This window comes from Molothrus ater, chromosome 3, assembly GCF_012460135.2.
Source record: "Molothrus ater isolate BHLD 08-10-18 breed brown headed cowbird chromosome 3, BPBGC_Mater_1.1, whole genome shotgun sequence".
Classification (NCBI taxonomy): Eukaryota; Metazoa; Chordata; class Aves; order Passeriformes; family Icteridae; genus Molothrus; species Molothrus ater.
This window is the reverse complement of record NC_050480.2, coordinates 94,571,072-94,593,884: the sequence shown is the minus strand read 5'-3', so window position 1 is coordinate 94,593,884 and position 22,813 is coordinate 94,571,072. Positions and strand designations below refer to the sequence as shown.

Below are 22,813 nucleotides of genomic sequence, written 5' to 3'. Positions count from 1 at the left end.
CAGTGGGAAGAATTTAAGATGCCATTGTTTGTGCTGTTCTCCATAAGTCTAAAAAAAACCATGCATGTGTTTACGTAGAATTTGTTGTATTTGCTTTATTGATAACAATACTATTACACTGACCAAAAATGGCAGGGTAGAAAAATACTTTAAAATACTGCTGATATGTCACTCCCACACTTCCTTTGATTCCTTTACTGCTGGACAATCCTAAACGCCAGGGATTCTGAGGAAAAGGGGCAGGACAGTGTGGCATTTGTTTCCACTGTATTTCCATGTATTTTCTCAGTTCAGTAGTTATTGAATGAATACAGTACAAGCCTCGGGAATTTTGTGAAAGAAATGGTTTTGCAAATGACAAGGATAGAGATTTTTTTCTTGAAGGCTCATGTGACTTCTGTTGGGATTTTTGGTAGTTTGTATTTTAACTTTCTTCAAGATTAATCTGTAACGGTCCACTGAATTTTTCATGTCTCCCCCTAAAACAAAGTCATGATTCCCAGCTGGAAGTATTCCCTAACTAATCTCTTGTGGTAGCAGGGCTGTGTGCTCTTGCCTGGTTGTTCCCTGCTGTGTCTCACTCCAGTTGTGCTGGTGACTGCTGCTGCAGAGAGCAGATGGAATGAGTCAGGAGGAAGCGTTTTGTGGTTTGCAGGGCTTGGTGTTGGTGGCTTGGCTGTTCTGGGCTCCTTTCTAAACCTACTTCTTCTGCCTGGTGTTAGCTACCTGCATTTCATAACTGAAGGGTTTCTTTGCAGAGATGTGTTGAAGGAGACAGAAGACTGTTGCCATTTCTGGGGACAGTAGATGCCAGACTTGATTAGTCTGGCATCTACTGACTGATCTTGTGGAAGTGTTACATGCTGCATGTGGGTAAAAGTCAGCTACATGATAGGAGGGCTTGCAGCAGAGCAGGGATAGCTGTTGGACCATGGTTAATTCCTTATAAAACTGAAATTGCCGTATGGTCAAATATAACTTTAATTCATCAAGTGAACAGAAAAATTTGTGAATTTCCGCTATTCAGCATTGACTTAAAGGAAATGTTTTCCTATAGATCTTGCTCAAGCATGCCCAAAGTCATCCCTAGGCATAGTTGAGCAGAGCTCCAGGGATTTGACTGCAGTTTGATAGTCTCTGAGAACATGGGAAAATCTTGCATGACAGGAGAATCCACTGCAATGCTAAAGAATTTCAGATCTGCCCAGGCTGCTCAATTCCTAGCAAAATAATGATGTAGTGACATAAATTGGAAGATTACCTCATGCCCTGGAGCCTCTTTTATGATTCTCACTGGCTGGGAATTAGACTGTGCTCTGGGCTTTATTACAGGGAGGCTGTGGCTCCCTAGCACTGCCTCAGAAGGTAAATCCTTCCTGAGTTGCACAAATGCAACTGTGATATAAATCTCCCTCCTCCCCACGTCTTTCCCCATCTGCATTACATTTTTACCTAGCTCAGGCCTGATTTTAGATCTCCCAGGCTTGGGAGCAGGAAAGAAACCCTGCCGTAAGATTTCTGGTTTTTTTGCATGCCACTTGTTCTCAAAGCAGGTGGAGGCAAGCAGGCACTGCCCTGGTGAGAAAGCTTTGAAGTGCCTGCCCTGTTAAGGTTGCTTTGCAAGCTGGTGGATGCTGCACAGGACTACCACAGTGGTTCCCTTCATCACTCTGCCCTTGCAGGGTGTGGGTACCAGTGTGTTTGTGTACCAGCAGGGTAAAGATGGAAAGAGAAACCCCATGGTGTGGGCTCTGGTACAAATACCAGATTTGTGTCTCCTGGTGTAATGAAGTCACTCCTGTAGCCATTGCTGCAATTAGCTGTGTGGATTAGATTAAAGCTAGCATAGCAGAACAACCAATCCACTCAGACATCTGGTAAATGGTTTCTATTCCTTGTTAATAACCAATTATCATCAATGACAAAGGTTAATTTTTTTTTCCTCTGGTGTTATGGGTTGTGGTTGCACAGACCCCAGCTTTAGCACATCTTTATTTCAGAGAGGGAAAGAAACGAGAGAAGGGTTCGGGTTTTAGTGTATAACTGAGAGAAATTTCAGAAGCTAACTTTGTACCATCTCTGTTGCTATTTACCATGCATCTTGCTCCCTTTACAGTGAAATATAATGCCCTAAGAAAAATTCTTTCTACTCAGCAGTAACTCACTCTGTCCTAGTTAGGAAGACAGAAGTTTCCTTTAGCTAAAATTGTATTTCTTAGTGCAACTGTTTGAACATGGGTTTATTTGGGTAGATGTTGGGAATAAATGTGTCAGTGCATCTAGAGGTGTTTACATTGCAGATCAGGTACTTTGCAGGACTTCATAATGCCTCTCCTGCATGCCAAGCAAGCTTGGCCAAGTGTGAGGGCTCCCTGCCACTGTGAATTGGGGCAGTTTGTCCGCTCCACTGGCTGCTGAGAAAAGTATTTTGCCATACACTCCTGTGTGGAACACCTCAAAGGCCAGTGGGGTTGCTCAGAGTTAATGACTCATGAGATGCTTCTCAAGAGGAGAGAGAGATGATAAGAAAAAAAAAAAGCAGGTTTAACAGCAACATAAATATGTTGTGGAAAGAACTGTGTTCTTTAGGCCCAGTACTGCCCATGCCTGTTAAGGTTTTGAGTACCAGAATGAAGTATTGGAGTGTGCTACCCACAGACTTAATTTGTGGGATGTGAGTCATTTGGTTTAACTTAGTTTATAATTTGGATAGATGGTACATACTGGATAGCATTTTTCTTCTAGTGCTCTGGAAGCAGTCAGGACAACCTGTATTCAGTTCATTGAGATTCCTTCTGTTTGCCATTGTCAAAGGAAAGATTTCATTGACTTCTGAAATTAACATTTATTGAAGTTCAGGGGTCAAATGATTGCTGTATCTTGGAAGCAATGCCTTTAGGTCCAGGATCAAGAAGGACATTAATAAATAAATAAATAAATAGATTTTTTTTTTCTTGCTCTGTGAAACAGTTGAGTAAAAGATTGGTGTAAACCCGTGGCTTTTTAGGAGATACAAAAAGATCTAACCAAATAGAATCAGCAGAACAAATATGAGTCAGCAGTGTGCCTTGGCAGCCAAAAGGGGGAACCATGGACTAGAGGGTGCATCAAGCCTACATCACCAGCCAGTCAATAGAGGTGATTATCCCACTGCATTCAGCCTTGGTGCTGCCTCACCTCGAGTGCTCTGTGCACTTCTGGGCCCCCCAGTTTTAGAAGGTCCTTCAGTGCATTTGGAGGAGGGCAACAAAACTGGCGACAGGGCTCAAAGGCATGTCCTGTGAGGAGCAGCTAAAGGCTTTGGTTCCTCTAGTCTGGCTGAGGGGCACTCCCATTGCTATCTACAGCTTTCTGAGGAGGCCAGGTGGAGACAGAGGTGGGATCTCTTCTGCCTGGTATCCAGGGGTACAAGGTGTGGGAATGCTTGAGAGCTGCAGCAGGGGAACTTCAGACTGGACAGTAGGAAGCATTTCTTTACTGGGAGGGTGGTCCACCACTGCAGTAGGTTTCCTAGAGATGTGATTGATGTCTGAAACCTGTCAGTGTTTAGGAGGATTTTGGACAATGCTGCTAATAACATGCTTTAACTTTTGGTGAGCCCTGAAGTGATCAGGTCCCTTCCACCTGGAATGTGCTGTTCTATTCTGTTCTGTCCTGTTCTATAATTCATAATGTAATTAAGATAAGAACTGTGACACTAATGGCTTCATGATGTAATGATATCCAGGAGCTTAACAGGACATTTATTTGGATTTTAAAAATATTTGAAGCCACATTAGTTGAAATAGTTAAAGCAATAAGTTATATTAACCCAAATATATTGATATGTTAGTTACTTTTTACCATGGTGACATAATTCTGTGAGATTAATTCTGGGTGCTCCTTTGATTAAGAGCGATAAATCCTGTGCGTGGTTTCAAAAATTTTAATCTTTATCTGGGCTGCAATGGAAAATAACAACTTGGGTGGCATAGAGGATTGAATGGATTGTAAAAGTGTTTCAGTCTCTGTGGATGTAAAGAAAAATGTTCAAACAGAGAACATGGACAACAGCCCCCACCAAACAGAGAAAAAAAGTAATGTTGCTGTAGGTTGGTGTTCATACTTTTGCAGCTCTGCAAAAGGCATCTCACTTCTTCCATCAACCATGGAAGGAGAACAGCACTGCTGTAATGTTGATGTTTTGGTAAGTGTGTGGTAGTTAATCTCACCGATTTCTGATGGTGTGATATTTCTTCTTTTTCGTTCAGGTACCTTTGGGACTCTTGTTCTTCCAGCAGTAAGTATTTTTTTCCTTCCCTCCTTCCTCAGAAAATGTTGACTGCTTGTAGCTTACCACCTGTTGGCGTTGATGATATATTTTGCATGCAATCCCAGTTGTTTTCACAGTATCAGATGAGTGCATTTCCTGACCAATAAATCAAGGGTTTTTCAGATCAAATGCTCTGCAACTTCTTAGAAGTAATTATAGGACTCAGGAGCTGATTTCCAGCATCAACACAAACTATCATAGAACTTGAACACAAAAATTTAATTTATGTCTTTTTTTACTGCTTTATACCTGTATTTTAAATACACCATTTATATGATTTTTTCAGCTAATTACAGCTGAAAAAATCATATAAAGCAACAATTGAGAAATACCAAAATAAAATATATTTATATACAAGCTTTGTAAGGGCTTGGAAATGCATATTCAGTGAAAGTACATTAAAAACCAAAAAATGTATCTTGAATTGTGTGTTGTGTATGAATCCTGAATTTATGATCCTGGATATTCATCTTGAAAACGCAATATAAAGAAAAAAGTTTTACCAAAGTTATCCATAAGTCTGCATATCCCTTAATCTGGTGGGTTTAAGTTCTGATCTCAAATAAACTGTCTCTGAGTAAATAGTTTGGAAGTATTTGATGGATAATCAGTGACAATGAGCAGCTCAACATTATGCAGATTACTAGGCTGAAATGCCATCTGTATGAACTATACATTAGCAAATGTAGAAAATTCTATTCATTAAAAAGAAAAATTAACAAGTTCCTTAATATAATCTGGCCAGGCCTTAAAATGTTCAAGCACTAAAACTAGGCAGGGTATTTTCCTCCCTCTCTTGCTGCTATCTGAAGAGATGAAAATTGGCTAATTTTAATGCAATATTTTCTATTCGTTTGTGTAGCCACAGTAGACTTAGATTTGTCCAAAGTGTAATTTGCTAGCAGAAGGTGGGTAATGAGTTTCTGGATTCAGCCTCATCTTTTCCAGAGGAAACAGTGGCTGCTTTGTCTGAGGTACTCGTGATGGTGGTTGGTGTAGTCAGAAGTACGTGAGATGGCCTTTTTCTCTCTTGTGTTAGGACTGCCAAAATGGGGATAGTAATACCATTCATTTGGGATGTTTTGACTAAGATAAAATATTTTCACAGCAAGTTCCTACTACTTAGTGCTAAATACTGCCTTGCTCATGTTTGGGTTGAGAAACAACCCTTTAGAGAAGGAGTTGGTGGGGCTGAGGTAGTCACTATTACTGCTGCAATTGTGGATATGTTGTATTAGTGCAGTTTCTGGTACCATAAATGTGTGAAACAGAAGGTGGGTTACATTGGACCTCATCTGTCCTAATACATTGCCATGGCAATGCAAACCTCATTGTCTCTGACCTTTACATCAAGAAAGGCAGTTGTGTCACCATGTTTTGGAAGGAAAGGTCTTTTGAAATATAACAGGTATAAAAATTTAGGGAGAAACCCATGCTGTCTATTGTTATTTGTGGTAGGAAAGGGATACAGGAAAATAGATGAAGTCTCTAAATGGTATTTATAGAAGATTTACATTTTTAAAGATGAAGTTGAAGACAATACTTGCAGCAAAATAATACTGTAAGAGTACAATTCATTGATGAAACAAAACAAGGTTATTTTCCCCATTTTGATTTTTAGTTATTATAATGTTTCCTGGACTTCTTGTAGCAAATCCTATCTGACTTAATAATAGTAATATTCATAAATGAATGTTTGAGGTAACAATAAGGTAGTCTTTGATAGATGCAGTAGCTAAGGCTGTTCCTCTTATTTAAGATATTGCAGAATACTTGGCATGGAATTTGGAGGGTGTTGAAATATGTGAATCATATGTTCTTGGCAATGTGTGTACAAAAACCTGCAGCTGGAGAAAATGCAAAATCCTTTTCAGTGTGGAACTTTGCATCTAAAATTTAATTCTATAAATCCAGATTTTAAAGGGGGGTGTCTTCTTCCCATGTCATCACAGGCCTGCTTAAAGGTGAAAAAGAGCTTTTTTCATTTTTCCCCCTTGATTTTTTTTCCTGGCTTGTTTTAAAAACAGAAAGTTAATAGAGAGGGATGGAATTGTAGTTGATTCCTCTTTATAGGTAAACACACAGAGAAGGAAATGTATTCTCTACAGACAGTTGCATCTACCTCATTTGTCACCCAGTGACATTTTCTTATGTTTGTGAATCCCTGTTGCCTCAGTGTGTGCTGTTAAAATGAGCTTTGACAGCAGTACAGCCTTTCTTTATAGCACTTGGTAGGATACTTTTGAAGTGCTGTGCCTGCTGAGTTAACAGCTGTAATTTTCATTACACTGCAAGAGGACTGCTTCAGTTCCATATGTTATGCTGCAAAATGCAAGCCTGTCTTTAGCTGTCTTAACTTCAGAGGTTTTGTTCCAGATTTACAGTTTCAACTCCAAACAGAAGCATGTGACTCTTAAGCTTTTCAGCAGGGCTGCTTGTTGGAATGAGCTGTGTGCTGTGTTAAAGCCCTTCCCCTTTTTCAAAGAGCCATTCTGGCGGGACAGAAGCAGCATCTGGGCTGGGATGTCCCTGGGGTCACTGGTTGTCTGTGAAGGCTCTGCTCAAGTAAAATTCCGGTGTGCTGCAGCATCTCTGCTTTAAGCCTTTCAACCCCTGTGACTGGGATTCCTCCCAGCTAACTTTAGGAAATGAAGTGATGCATCTGAATTATGAGCTCTAGATTGCCTCTGTGCACTGGAAAGACACAGAGAGAGAGAGAGAGAGAGAGAAGAAATCTGTGCATGATTTTTCTGACCTTACGTGGTCTAAATTTCCTTGCCAGTGATGTCTGTCTCTTCTGCCAGCACTGAAGGAGCCTTCAATGTCTATCCAAAAACAGTTAACCGTATAAATTTTATATTCCTTTATTTCTTAATATTTTTGGAAGAATAATTATTTTACTTTCTAAATGAGTCATGATACGTGCTGTAATTATTAATTATGAAAGTGAAATGAGACAAAATCAGTGAGGTTGCTATTGAAAAGCAGTACCTCACTTTATGAAAAACAAATTCTGTATTTGATTTTTCTACCCCATGGGACATAAAGCTAAAGACTGTAAAAAAACAAGTGCAAAGTTCTCTTACTGTCCTGCTCATCTTGCTTACACGTACTTTCTTTAGATATTTTATTTTTGGAAAATTTCATAGCAAAAAGTCATGAAGAAAAATATTAGCCCATTATATCAAACCAAAGAAATTTCTAAATGACTTAAAAAAGAGAGCACAATCTATACATGTGTAAGACTGTGAATTGCATATGAATGCATAGATACTTCTATTCTTGAAAACCTGATTACTACTTCAAATTAGATGGAAATGTGTTGTTGTGCTTCTGATAAGACATTTTCTGGTAATTGTTGAAATAATACATTAAAGTAATGAATAAAATCCCCTTTCTGTTTTTGAAAATTTTCATAAGTTGTCAAGTTCAAGTATATATTAGTCCTTTATGTCTAATGTTTTTGAAATAATAGTGTCTTCAGGAGTATTTTGGATACCTAACAGAGTGTCACTATTTCTTTTTAAGCTGCCTCTGAACAGTGCTTCTGGGAATTATGAATTACTGGTGGAGGGCCGTGCTGATGGCCGGCACATCTTCTCTAACCGTACCAGCCTGATGTACATGTCAAAGAGCACCTCTGTGTTCATCCAGACTGATAAATCCATGTATAAGCCAGGACAGGATGTGCTCTTCAGGATTGTCACTGTCTATCCTGATCTCAAACCTTACCAAGTGTCTCTGAATATATATATCCGAGTAAGTATCCACAGGAACGAGGTTAGATGTTAGATTGTGTCACGTGTTCTAAATTTGTGACAAATACAGGTGGTATGAATTGCTACCTAAATCTTGCCAGCAAGGCCACTCACGTTTAACATGCAGCTTGACTTTTCTCCTAGGACCCTCGGAAGAAATTGATTCAGCAGTGGTTGATGGAGGAAGGTGATTTGGGTGTGGTTTCCAAAAAATTTCAGTTATCAATGAACCCTCCACTAGGAGACTGGTCCATAGAGGTGGAAGTGAACGTGAGTATTAACATTGCCAAATAACAGAGAGATTTATTTCTTCTGCTAGATGTGTATAAAATTGCAGTTATGTTGTTATAAACATGGATCATGAGATGAGCAAATCCTTCCCTTGTGTCAAATATTGGGCAAGATACTATGCAAACCTCACAAGATTTTCAATAGTGCATGGTTTTGCGGGGAAGGATACAAAACCCCACATACATACTCTATCCTAAGGTCTGTGTTTTGATTCCAGGATAAAAATGGTATTAAAAAATTGAGGACTTGTAATATTAATATAAAAGAAAGATGTTATGGAGTAGAGATTTTTCCTTTTTAAGTGAAATACTCCTACATTTATTTTGCAACCAAATACACGGAAATTTGTTGTATCACACTGTGCAGCCAGTCAGTGTCCAAAAAGGGATGAGGAACCAAGACTCTTTGCAGATCTTTGTCTAGTTTTAGGTGTGTTTCAGCAACTCACAGTGACTGAAGAGTTACTGAGGAAAAAAATAACTTTGTAAAATAGAAAGGATGACTAGTAATACAGGACGATTGCAAAACAAAACTGGAAGAGTCTGTGTTGCATGTTGCTATTGGTAGTAGCTCTCTGAGGCCAGTCCTTCAAGTTGTTTCACTCCTCATACTCCATGGAACATGTTTCAAAAATAGCTGGAGGTTTAGCTGTTCAAAACTCTGTGTGTCAGGGTTATTCAGCCTGCTTTTTAATACCTATAATTTGAGAACTGCATTTCCTATTTGGCTTGTAGTGGCTCTTCAGAGACATTTGGCAAGTATAAACAGGACTGCTTAATGTTACATAATGAGGGAGATGATGGGTAGAAAGGAGAAAAATTCACATGATCATGTATTACTCAGGAGTAACATTTACCAGTACCAGTTATATGTTTGATAGATTTCTATAGGCTTAGGCATGTGAGGGTGGTGCTCAAGTGAGCGTCAGGACTGGATTTTTCAAACACGTTGTCATGTGGGTGTGGAGTTGTTGCTGTTGTCTGTGATGGGAAAAATGTATGAAGTTGTTCCTGCACTCCTCCCTGTGCTCTGCCACTCCTTCCCTTCCCCTGCCTGCTGTTCAGTGGCCTCTCAGTCACGCTAAAGCAGCTGTAGAGCTGTAGTCAGGCTGAGATCTAAAGTGCAGTGGGGAAATGACCCAAACTGAAAAGCATCTGTGTGTTTTTCTTGGCCTGGACCAGACCAGATCACTGATCCAGCTGAGAAGCCATCCCCGCTCACAGCTATTGTAGGTGCTTTTCTGCAGTTGGGCAAGTGGGGCTCAGACATGGAGACAAAGGCTGGTGGCAGTGGTGGGCTCCTGCAACAGCTCATATGCCAAGCAAAAAAGTGTCTGTGAAATGTGGCTTGGGCTTTTTGCAAAGGCTTGAGAAATGCTGAAATTAGGAGATAATTGATGGAGGGGTTGTGGCAGCTGTTTTCAGGATCTGAATGAGTGCCACTCCCTCCTGAAATAAAACCAAAGAGAAAAAAACATTGTAAAGTTGAAAGAAAAATGCCTTGTAAATTCATCTGGGCTAATGAAACAGCTGTGAGACAAGTGAGGTGAAACCTTAGTAGAGTGCAGTTGATGGTATTCTAAATTTTAGCCATGCTACAGAAGGTTAATGATCTTGGAAAATATATGTCAGAGTCAGAATGTCTCACAAGTCATGAGTAACAAGGAGAAAGTAAATAGAGAATGTTTTGTTCCTGTCTCTTTCAACATATAGCTAAAGGGCATCAAGTAGAGGAGTTTAAGAGTGATTTCAAAATGACTGAAACATCATAACTGAATTGCAGAGCACAGCACTGGCAGTTATTGTGAATACTGAAAACTTGGGATTAAAAGGATCAGGACAGATTCTCAGCACACTCCATTGAGAACTGATAGTAAAAAGGCCTTAGGTGTCAGCTCAAGACACAGTGTCACTCCTGGCTACCCTGGTTGATGCAGTTCCCTAGGTGTTCTCTATTATTTCATGGTTGCCTTTTTGGAAAATGCATTCTAACAACACAGATTGCTGGAGTAGCTGAATACAAAGGTACCAAACTTGTGTTTAAAGGAGATCAGGCTAAATGGTTCCTTTTGACATTTAAACTCTTTGAATTGAAAATAAAGATAGGGAAGAGAAAGAAGTGTGTATTGTACTTAACGAAAAATAAAAAGGTTTTAGACCTTGGTGTCCAGAAAAAAATGGCTATTCTTACAGTGCTTGTCCTTTGGGAATAGAACAGCAACCCCAAGTCCCACACAGAAATACTTATGTTTACTTTCAGATCCTTTTTTGTTTACACTCCACTTTAATTTTCAAATTCCACGTTGAATATAATGACAAAGCAATATGCATTATTTCTACAGCAGTGCCAGCATATCTTCATTGGATCAGGGTGTCATATGCAAGATGCATTAAGTGACTACTGCAGTATTCACACTATTAGATTAGGTCTGCCTGGTGTATTGTCTCACAGATTTATTTTTCTGAAAAGTGTGCCAACCATCAGATTATTGAAACCTGCAAGACACCTTGCAGAATAAAGGAAAAGAACTTTCCTAGTGGGAAACTCTACTTTATTCTCTTGGTTGCAAGGGAGTTTATGCTGTGAAATACAAGATCATATGGGATGGGATTCAGCTGGAACATGGAGTTGTGTAGGGCTCTCTGTGTTGGTGATACTGTGGAGATTTAGTGGGTGTTCAGTGAAAGCTGCTGAGTGACTGGATGACTCCTAGTGGATATTCCTAGCTATTAGCTGGGTATTCCTTTCTCTTCTGCAGCAGTTCTGCTGTTCAAGGGAGGTGTAGGTTTTATTGTGTCATGTATAAAGTTGCATAGATCCACCAATCTCTTCCTGATAAGAAAGGCCACTGAGAACTTGGATTTACTGCTAAGGAAAGCTTAGCATATAACTGGGATTTTTAACAGATATGTTTTCCTCTCCTTAACTAGTACTGCCAGCTCTGGCTCTGCATGGTATCCAGCCATCTTGTGGATCTGTTGAGGCTCTAGGAACATCTTCATATGGCAAACCCAGACTGCCCATATCTGCCCACCCATAGATGACTAAGTCATCTATGCATGACTTAGCTATCCTGATGCCATGACCTGGGCTTTCTAGTTAAATAGCCAGCCTTTCTTTCTCAGTTTCCCTCTTGTCTTTAAAGAATTGTCAAGTGATTAAATAATGCTTCCCTTCTCGTGATCACAGATCAGTTTCGAAGTGTACTGAGTCTTGATTTTTGGAAGTGCTTCCTCTGAATCCTGTTTTAAATCAGGTTTTGGCTGCTCGCTCCTTCTAAACATCCTGTAGTATTTTTAATAAAAGTTCAGGTGTTAGTACAGCTGCTCCAGGAAAACTCAAGACAGAGTAATTATGGTCCGGTTTCCAAGTCTCTACCATGTATTTTAGTTGGATATCTTATATTTCCTGTTGCTGAAAGACTTCTAGTTGCTGAGTTTTTATAGCATGCACCTCTAACCAGAAGTCGTTTCTAGTTAAATGGCATTTTGTAATCTAATTTATGGAAGTTGTTATGTATAAATTTATGATCAAATATCGAAGAGTAGTAATGTTGCAGATGCAACAAGGGCTTTCCAAAATATTTTTAAGAGTATTACATTTTTTTAAAGCTTTAGCTATAAAGCAAACTTTCAGAATCAACTGGGAGTGTTTATATACATTGAATTTTTAGCTTTTCATTGAATATACATGAATTTTTTAGCTTTTGAGGTTTAATATATGTTGCAGTGTATCCACAGCAAATTCTGTAATGTTTTATGCTAGATTAGTTATGGATTTCACATTTGATGTGTTAAGTTTAATGTCGTATGTATAATTGCTTAAAAAATGTGTCACACGTCTTCAAAATCAGACTGTACATAAAGCCTTTGGCATTGCCTGAGTATTCAGTAGTTTGAAAATGTGCACAGATATTCAATCAGGATCTGCTAGTGTAAATAGTGGGACTCTGACTAGTTTTTGGAGATTGTGCTATTGAATTGAACAGAATTTCATTTTGGGGTTTGTTTCTTCCATGTGAAAACAAAGCATGGAAGTGATCATGAAGTGCTTCTGTTAGTTCTGTCTAGACAAAAATCTGTTTTATTGAGCTTCAGAGCCAAGGCGGAAGAGTGTTCCTGACAGGGCCTGTGAGACAATGAGGTAGCCCCTGGAATGCAGCTGGTGCCAGAGCTGTGCTTTTCCAGGGCAAAGCCCTGGACCACTCCCAGAGTCTTTCCCCGTGATCTAACAGCAATGCATGTCAATGTCAGAAACAAATAAGAAAATGGACCCAGACGAGATTGATTGCAGGACTTTCAGTTGCCAAAGAAGAAGAAAAAAAATCTGTGGGGAATGGCTCCTGTGGTCTCACTTTCATTGGATCAGACCCAATGAATTAAAACAGGAGAGTTCATTGCAGCTGAGCAGAATCTAGACTGTCATTAGGGATTCTTGGATGTCAGGATACACAGCATCTAAGGCTTCCCTGCAGAAAGGCTCATCCTCATCATCTCAGAACACTTCTATGGATCTCTTTTTGGCACGATTTTCTTACTCTGGGCGATTGGCACAGAATGCAGGAGGTGTTCTGCAGTTTAAGAAATGCTGATTTAAAGCAAAATGTTGTTAGTCTGGAAGGGTGAGTATAGTTAAGAAGCAGGAGAAGGCATGGAAAACAAAACCTGTACTAGAATGAAGCTGCTTTGGGAAAAGTGGAATAGGCATGGTGTTGTTTTCCTATCTTAAAGAAAACCCCTAAAAATCTCTCTTGGGTTGTGCATATATAACGAACTGACTAACTGCTTGTCTTGAAAGCTACTGTTCCTGGAAACTGGTTTAACAACTTCAGCTTCAGTATATTTGAACAATATTTGCCAGAGAGACAGCCTTGCCCTAATGAACTAAAATGATTGAGTGGTTGAACTGTTGTTACTTGTTCTACTTCAGACCAGCTTGGCTAAAAAATTTGTAAGTGGAAAATCTTGGTATTGGTATTCATATCATGGCTTGGTATTCATATCATCAAGATGACCAAGTAGGGTCTTTGCCTTTCCCTGAGCTATCAAGCACGGCTTGATTTCTGTCACAAAGCTTGTCATTTTAGAGAAGATGCAGCCAGGAGTACTAGTCTCACTCTACTACTTACAGTTACCTTAGTTTTTAATTGTACTTTTAAAAATTTTATTTTTACTTCTAAGATGATGGGAAACAATATTTCGTATTCAAGGGAGATGCATTTTAACCGTGCTCTCTGGGGTAACATTTTGTTCAGGGTTTGCTTTATGGCAAGGCTCATGTACATAGTTAGTATTGGAAGTAAAAGCTGTACAGAGAGCAAGAAGTGAGGTGAATTCACTGCAGGACATTTCCCTAAGATATGTGTTCCTAAGACTACCTGATGGTAATCTGATTGTGGACTTATTTATGCATGTCAGTGCTGTAGCATTTTGTCTTGCAAATACTATGATTTGCACAAATGTTGTGAAAATAGCTGATTCTGCATGTATATTTTCAATCCTAGGAATATAAAGATGGCAGTTATTTTGGTGATCGGTGACTTGATCATCAAATTGGCAGCAATCTGATTTTTACTTTGATAGGAGTATTTTGCTAGGAGATGTACAAATACAGATATGTAAAGGGCTTGGTCTGAGGTGCTTAACTTGCAAAGTTGTTTATCAGGTAACAAAAGTTTGTAATTGTTTCCATTTTAGGTCCTGGTCCTAAGGTTTTTACCATAGGAGTTCTCAGCTTATCCTCTCTTGCTACAAAGAGTCATTCCTATCTTACACATCTTGATGCCACCTAACAAATGGTTATCTGTATTCATTTTTCTTTTCCCTCCTGAAGGAAATGAGTGAAAAATGTAGAAAAATAGGAAAATAGAAGAGAACACAAGTAACAGCAAATTATGTAGTCCCTTGATTTCTTTCCTTGATTTTAAGTAAGACATAGCTGAAACAAGAAGATACAGCACAAGGGTATCTCTGCTGAAGTAAGTATGGCTGTAGACTGTAACAAAACTGCAGCCACCTTTTGAGTAAGTGTAGAATCGTAAGATTATACAAGGTTTAGAAATAGTCTCATCCACTAGATAGACTCTGTAGGAGCCTCTTGTTTGTAGAAGTTAATTAAAAATGTGCTAGCAAAGATGGTGCTGGTATGTCAGTCATGTTTTATCATGATGACTGTGACTACTTATGCTAGGTAGTTTTATTCTAGCTAGCTCAAATATTCAGTTTTTTAGTACAGAAATCAGGCATATGTAGATAGATGTCTGCAGACTGGAAGCTGCACAAGCTGTTCATGATAAATACTCAGAATCTGCTTCACATGAACTTTTGTCTCCTTCTGTTCTGTAAATATGTACTACTGGTCTCTAGAGGAGCTGATAGTGATTGAGCCATGATTTAAAATCACACCATGTCAGAAATTGTAGTTTAACTTGAATATGGGTGGGATTTGGCCAAGAAGGTATGTTAAATTTACTAATCTAACCCAAATTGTATGTATTTTCTCATATGACTTTTTTTCAATAGGGTCAAGTTCATTATCAAAGATTTAAAGTGATGGAATATGGTAAGTGTTATTTAGTAGTGACCAAAATCAGTAGTGATTCTCCATTAATTTATACTGGCTTCCCTTGTCTGGCATGAACATTTTAAATACTCACAGAAAGTTAAATTTCCAGATCTTTGGCTTCTCTGAGACTGACAAAAAATCAAATCTTATCAGCTGCCCTGTTTATCTTTGGTAGTTTTAATGATCCCACATTATCTGGTTGGGAAGCTTGCTGATGAATTCTGTAAAGGCTGAACAAGCTAAATGTTTTATATTTCAGACTTAGAAGCTTCTATGCAGGCTGTTTTTATGATGCTTTTTTTCTCCTTTCAACAAAAAGTCGTAGTCTGGCAATTGGCTTAAAAATACATCTTACCTTTTATTAGGAAACTTAGGAACTAGTAGTCTTTATCAAATTACATGTTCTACCCTTGTTACTTAGAAAAAGAAATATTCCTTCTGTGAATTTAATGCTTCTTGTAATTTTTTTTTAGTTTTACCAAAATTTGATGTCCTGATAACAACACCCTTATACTACTCTTTGAGAGATGAAGATGTAACTGGTGTTGTCTCTGCAAAGTAAGTAAATCACTGATACTGTTGTCACCTTCACTCTTAAGAAACTTATTGTGGTTCTCTAAGTGTCAAAGTAAAAATTAGAATGCTAATAAAGCCCCATCTATTCAAAATTAGTTGGCTAGTATCTGTTTCTAGTTGCTGGATTTTGTTGTAACAAGATTTAGTAGATTTTCAGACTTCTAGTAAGATCTTTTGGTCTGGTAAATATAGTTGTAGACTACAGCTATACATTTTCAGCTACCTTATTTGAAATTTTTTTAAGTTTCTTGCTTGTAATATGTATCTTGATGCTTTTTTTTTCTTATATTTCTTTTATGGTACTCTCCAATTTACCATGTTAAGGTCTGTAGGTACAGTGACTATATATTATCAGGCAAACTTCTGTGAACATCCTTCTTGTTCTAATAAATTAGCATTGCAGATTTCAAGCATAGGTTTTTCGAATCAAAATGCCCATAGCTGTAAATAGGTAAAGAATGAAAAGTTCTTGAGAAATTCAGAAGAGGCTTCAGTGTAGACTCCTATATAATATAAATATATAAATATTTATATATATCCTATATAAATATCTAGACAAAAAATTACTATGCATTAATCTCAGAAATTAATTTTATTTTTGAAGATGAGAGCCAGACAGAGCTACCTGATAGATCCATCCAAGAAGACCGAAATAAAGGGTCTTTTATGGGTTATTTAATGCCTTAAAATACATACCTTCTGAAGAAGCACTCAGTTTACAAATGGAATACAGAAATAATTGTTTAGCAGGCTATTTAAATTAAATGTTTGGACTTTGAGAAAACACTTCTTTCTGTAGAGTCCATGCAACCTGATATTATAAACTATCAGTGCCAGGTTGGATGGGGCCCTGAGCAACATGATTTAGTGGGTGGCATCCCTGTACAGGGCAAGGGGGTTAGAACTATATGACCCTTAAGATCCCTTCCATCTCAAACCATTCTGTGATTCTGTGACTCTCCTAAGGGGCAATTAAAAAAAAGTTTTCCTCATTTTTTCCCCCTGTTCTACTTTGCTTTTGGAATTCATTATATGGTAGCTAATATTTGATTTCTTAGGGCTGTTTTGGTCTTCCCCAGGACACTTGTCCCTTTCATTTGGTATACTCATAAGGTGTTTGAAAGTGTACCTGTTTGCTGCAATAAATTCATACTTAGACACCAGTGAAGCATCTGAGGTTGAATCCCAGCAGTGACAAGGTTTTACTGATACATCGTAATTATTTATAGAGAATGACTTGATTCCTGATGACTGTTTTTTTAGAGACATAATGCTTCTTTATACAACCTGTAGATGTCATAAATCCCATTTTCTTCTCTGGAGTATTATTAGATCAAGTTAAGTACAGGGATGCTGCTCAATGGCAGTATAATTTCAAGGTTAATGGCAGCTTATTACTGTAATTAATAATAAGGTCTGCTCAGACTGAGTTTAAATGCCAGACAGTGTTATCAGAGTTGTTCCTGTAACTATGCTGTTTGATTTTTCTTTCTTTCTGCTTTTCAGCTTTGATATTACTTAAGTGGCTGCATAATGATTTAAAGTACTTTAAAGTTACCACAACTACATGTATTACTGCTGAGGACTAGAATGATTTTAGGTGTCCTGTCTGTCCTCATGTTGTTCCTCCCCTCCTTCACTTCTCTGTCTCAATCTGATAATGTTGTGGTTTCTCTTAAGTATACCTTGGAAACATTTATACAAAATTTTGTTTTATTGCTGCTCAGTGGCTGCAGGTTGCTATTGTCATCCTAAGAAGGGATGTTACTGTTTTCAGATTTGCCACAGCTGGACATTGTTTGCAATGATTTCTTGAGACTGTCATTACTAAATAAGTAGTAATAATTATTACCAAATATCTGGAGATATATCATTTTGTGTTGGCAATATTTGGTAAGCAAAATACTTACACTTCCCACATCCCATTTTAACTCTGATTATTAATATCTGTTCAATAACTTGCTTTCAGCTTTTAGCTTAGTATAGTTAACTTTTGTACATCATACAGCCCATAGTAATTGTAATAGGTTTGTAGAGCTTGTGTAGTGGAAAGAGCAGCACTGTGTATCTTCTCCAGGTTTAAGGCTTCCAGCTTTGGTGTTGCTAAACTGGTGTCAGTATGGCAAACTCCATGTTTTGGAGTAGAAATGTGTTCTGCCCATGTCTGAGGCCAGAGAATAAGATTTTAGTAGGATCTTGTGCCTTGAGATCTCTTCAGGAGCCCAAGTCCTGGAGGGTGTTGTGTTGTTTGACTTTGCCTGATGTGTTTCAGGTACACATATGGAAAGCCAGTAAAGGGAACTGTAACAATCACTTGCCTTTCTGTTTCTTACTGGACAAACAAGAGAAATATAACAACAACAATGGAGGTGAGTAATCTCTTAGTAGCTTCTTTAAGTCTGTGTCCTGTTGTGGGTTAAATGATGCTTGGAATCATTCCTGAGTGCCAAGCTGGAGAGTATTAAACTCTCTTTAATTTTCAGCCTAAAAGCTTCTACATTGAGACTGCTTGTTGGGAATGATACTTGGCACCTGTGCTCCATTTACTTGTGCCTGGAGGTTATTTTGGAGTGTACCAACTGACCCAGGTAGAAAGATTTTCCAGGGCCTGCATAGGTGCTTGAGGACCCATGCTCAGGAATGCTCCCTGGCCCTGTGTCTGCCCCTGCACACTGAGCTCTGTGTCACAAGGCTGGAGGAGAACACTTCAGTTGTCTGGGTGGAGCTCTAGCATGGTAGAAACCAAAGCGTTTTGCCTACTAATTGCCAGCAATTACATTGAGCTACTGCACTAATTGTAACCTGAAGCATGAAATTTAAAAAGACACACAATCTGAAGGCTTAAAAGAGGTGATAGATTGGTTGCATTCTCTTTGCAAAATCAGACATTTTACTTTTAAATGTGGACTGTTTAAAAAGGTTAAATTTTTGCTGCATTAAGTGACTGTAATTTTATGTTTGCTCACTTCAGCCACTGTCTGACTTCAGTGCCTTCAGCAGCACTTAGTCTACAGAAACTCTAAGTTCAGATGCTGAATAGGGTATACCCCTCTCCTCAGGGAGAAACTCGTTCATTGTATTTTCCTGTAAAGCTTAGGTACCACTGCACTAGCCATGTAGAAATGGATAATTCTAGAAATTAGGGAAAAAAAGGTAACTTTTTCCCTAAAGCATTGTTGCTTCTAAAAAAGTAGTGAACTTCTACTGGATTTAATAAAAATGGTTGCTGACAGCAAAAAAATAAAGGGTCAGGGTTTATAATTTTCTGGTGTTCACACTCCAAAACTTGGTTGTGGAGAGAGCTAGAGGACTTAACCAGAAATAAGCTACAGTAGACAGAAAGGTGTCCTTTTCTGGCTTTTCTGGCTCAACAGTTATTTTTTCCTGCATTGCAGATAAATGGATCTGTGAATGTAACCTGTAACAAGCTGATGTTGCAAAACTTGAATGTTGAGCAGTCGTGGCACCAAGGTGGCAGCGATTACACGGAGCCAATAGAAATGATCGCGGTGGTGACGGAGTCACTCACAGGTGTGTGGCTGTGGGAGCTCTCTGACAGAAATCCAGAGTGCCTTACTGCTCTGTGCAACAGGCTGGAGCTCTAGAGAAGTATCATGTGCTGATCTCAGCTCAAACCATCCACATTCAAATATAATTTAATAGTTTAACCAGCTGTTAACTCAGTAGAATAGAGTTCTGTGCTAAATGATTTATTAAATAATCAGGAAACACATTCTGATAGGAGCCTAAAGTCAGTGACTGATCATTTTTGATGAGAAGAGCAGGCATAAAGAGTTGCTAGCATTAGCCTGAATTTTACAAGCTTAATTTTATTCATAAACTTACCTGATGTTGTGTATTTGTAAGCCATTTTAGTAGAAAGAGTTCCCTGGTCCCAGCTTGTCCACAGTCTAGCCTCTTCTAGGTGGACTGATTTGAAAACTGAGGGTTTTTTGTGAGTTCGTGTTCCACTGCACCTTGCACATTAAAAAAAAAAAAAAAAAAAATCACGTGTACAAAATGTATGCCTGTCCCAGAAACTGGATTTCATTACAGACTTTCTGTAGAAACCCCAGCAAGGTGAAGCTGGCTGATTTGGGATTTATTAAGTTTCTTCCTTGTATCATTCTGGCATAGTCTGTGTGAGTGGAGCCCTGTGTGATATATCATATATTGCATTTTGGCAGGCAGTACCAGTGTATATGCCAGCTTTATACTGATGCTGAGCTAGAAGGATGAAGAATGATAGGAGTTCAAATGGTGAAAAATATGATAGAATTATTTCAAAATCATGGGCAGTAAATTGTATTGCAACTAAAGTAATATATGTGTTAAATGCATGTTGTCTAAACACATACAATTATTCAACAGGAATCTCCCAAAATTCAAGTACCATCATATTTCCAAAGCAAAGTGACTATTTTATTGAATTTCTGGACTACACTAGAGTTATAAAGCCTTCTCTGAACTTCATAGCTACTGTAAGTTCTTTTGTTTGATTATCATCTGTGGATAAACAAATGTGACTTCTCCTCTATGCTTAGATAGCAAAGTTTGCCTTGGATTTTTAAGTATAATTTACAGATTTATTTTCAAATTCTCTCTTTTTTCACAATACATATCAGCAAATACTAAAATTGGAGGCATTTGCTCTAGAAAAAGGTAAGTGGCAGGGAATGCTGTAATCTTGGCAGGATATATTTGTGTATAGTTTATCAGCATTCTTATGGAAGAGAGATCTTCCCTAGCTGTTTTTTTGGACTGTGCTTTGAAACAACAGATTAGTTATTAAGTTTCAAACCTCTTTATAGTATAGATTTGTATATCTAACTAAGTAACTATATATATATATATCTATACATACACACAAATATATACTTAATATACTTTATATAGTGAATTTGTATATTTAAACAGCTTTTACTTAATTCAGTTAAAACTCATCAAACCACATTGCTTTCAAGCTAAAGTGTTGTTTCTGCCTTCTGTCCTGTCCTTTTCATGCCAGCTGCTGTCCACTCCTAGAAATATTTTACGTTCTTCATTCTGTCCCTCATCTGCATTCAGTATTTCCACATTTTGCAGGGGTTGCATATTGCATCACTGCATTTTGCTTGAAAAGTGGAGTGAATTTTACAATTCTTGAACCTTTACTATATAGAAATGCGACCTAAATAGCAGTGATTTAGGCTGAATATTCTCTTCCACAGTGGATTGGCTCAAGACATAGCTTTATGCTAGCCTGATCATTTGGGCTCTTTGTTTTTGTGCTTTTCATTTTCTTTGCCAGCATCTCAGTTTGAATCCACCTGTTTTTTAGTCCTCTTCCAAAGATGAACTAGAGAGATAGCTGAAGCATCTGGCAATTCTTGCAGCTGGCAGACAGGAAGGTTTCAGTTGTGCTGCCAAAGAAGTGTGAATGAACAGCTGCTGCTGTTACTAAAAAGTGGAGATCTTACAGGAAGCATGAGCATATACTCTTCAGAGAGAGAACAGGGAAATAGTGGCTGAGGAGGAGTGGTAATGCAGTGACATCTATGGGCTGAAAAAGGAAAAGGAAACATTAGTTCAGTGCTTTTAAATACAAAAGTTGATTTTTCTGTCGTGTATAATGCAGAATGAGAATGTTTTTACTGGATGAAAATCTGCTTGAATGTGGGCATGAAGGTTTTGAGTTGTAGTGCTGATTGATGTATGATGGAGTCAAGAAGTTGCACACTGTCAATTTGGGCCTGGTTTCAGTCTTCAACTCATTTGATGAATTTATAAAAACATCCAACTCAGCACCATCTCTGTTCATGTGATTCATTTTCCCACATAATGTAAATGTTAGGTTGCCCTTTCTTGTGGTGGTGAAGCGCAAGTGATAAAATTAAGTATTCAGACTGTAGGTAGGATGTGTATAATTTACTTGAGACACAAACATTTTCAACTAGAAGAGTAATTGGGAGAGCAGAAATGCAAAATGTCTCCTTTCAGTTCCATCTACTTTGCTTTTACTCTTGTTTTATTCCCTGGAGTCATGAATAATTTTGTTCTTGCCTGACTTACCTACTTGCAGTGCTTACTAGGGAACAGAAATAAAGCTATTGATGTGTGAGAAACCTGAGGATGCATTTTTTTTAATGTGATGTGAGTGCAAATATATTGTTATATACTATGTGTTGAGCACTTTAGCTTTACCCTGTTTGATGTGTTTGATAAGTGTTTTGTTTCTTTTTGTTTAGCTAAAGGTGTCACGTTCTGATAGCAACCAGCTGACAGCTGAAGAGAGGCAGAATCTTGTAACAATCACTGCACAAGAGTCAGACCTGCTTTTCCATCACTCTTCACTTTCTCACCTGGAAAATGAGGCAACAGAGGAGAGAAATCTGACAGTCCATGTCCTGAACTACACAGTTCCAGAAAATGGAGTAATTGATGTTGAGTTTCCAATCCTGTCTGATACAAAAACTCTGAGAGTTCAGGTACTGCTTTGTAACATGTTGCTTTGGAGTGTTGACACACTAAATTGCCTGGGTGGGATCAGTGATATGCTGTCCTGCTGTCTGCAACAGCTGACCTGCCACCTATTGTTATTTTTATTACTTCATGTTACAGCTGGAAAGAAAGTGAGAGATCCTCTCAAATGGGATTTAATAATTGCACTATGATATCAAAGGAAAAAAACCCCAGATACCCAAAGCATAAAGTGGACTTTTGCTAAGGCTGCCATGCTACCACATTTACATACCATTTTTGTACCACAAAAATGAACACCACAGATTTTGCTATTTTGTTAAGAGGGTTTTTTTTGCACTATCTTGCAGGCAGAGTTCCTCAGCAGTAAGACTGACATAGGTGTTTATGATGTGTTCAGCTCCCCCAGTCAGACTTATCTGCAGGTTAAAACAAAGAGCCAGGATATAAAGGTACAGTCTGAGTCACAACTTGCCACAGTTAAAGCCTAGTTACTTATGTTTTTTCCATACTCATCCATATGAATTGTGTGCTTTTCCTAGGCTGGGAAGCCTTTTGAGCTGAGCGTTGCAAGCAACAAGCCAGTGAGAGAGTATCACTATCTGGTAAGTTACAGGCTTTACAGATGGGGACAATCCAAGGTGACCTTTACCAACTTGAGAAATACTCCAGTGAGTGGAATGTGATTAAACATTTGCGATTCGACGTTTTTTAATTGTGCTTTGTGGAAGAGAAGGCCCAAAAACTTCCTTTCCACTAGGAGGGTCATTTTTGAAAGGAAACTGTATTATTCTACCTTGTGGAGGAATGCCCCTGGCACTGTAAGGAAGTGCTTCTCTCACCTGGGTGTTGG

The 22,813-nt window shown here is 38.4% G+C and overlaps 1 protein-coding gene across 1 annotated transcript in view; it reads left to right on the top strand.

The window, feature by feature from the left end:
• Positions 1 to 22,813, top strand: part of CD109 (CD109 molecule) — a 71,388-nt gene that overhangs the window by 10,675 nt on the left and 37,900 nt on the right. Inside the window, 11 exon segments of the mRNA XM_036380302.1 lie at positions 4,251 to 4,279; positions 7,841 to 8,071; positions 8,215 to 8,340; positions 14,883 to 14,922; positions 15,399 to 15,483; positions 17,774 to 17,870; positions 18,897 to 19,032; positions 19,873 to 19,982; positions 21,729 to 21,968; positions 22,311 to 22,412; positions 22,503 to 22,565. Of these exon segments, the coding sequence (XP_036236195.1) occupies positions 4,251 to 4,279; positions 7,841 to 8,071; positions 8,215 to 8,340; positions 14,883 to 14,922; positions 15,399 to 15,483; positions 17,774 to 17,870; positions 18,897 to 19,032; positions 19,873 to 19,982; positions 21,729 to 21,968; positions 22,311 to 22,412; positions 22,503 to 22,565 (1,259 nt within the window).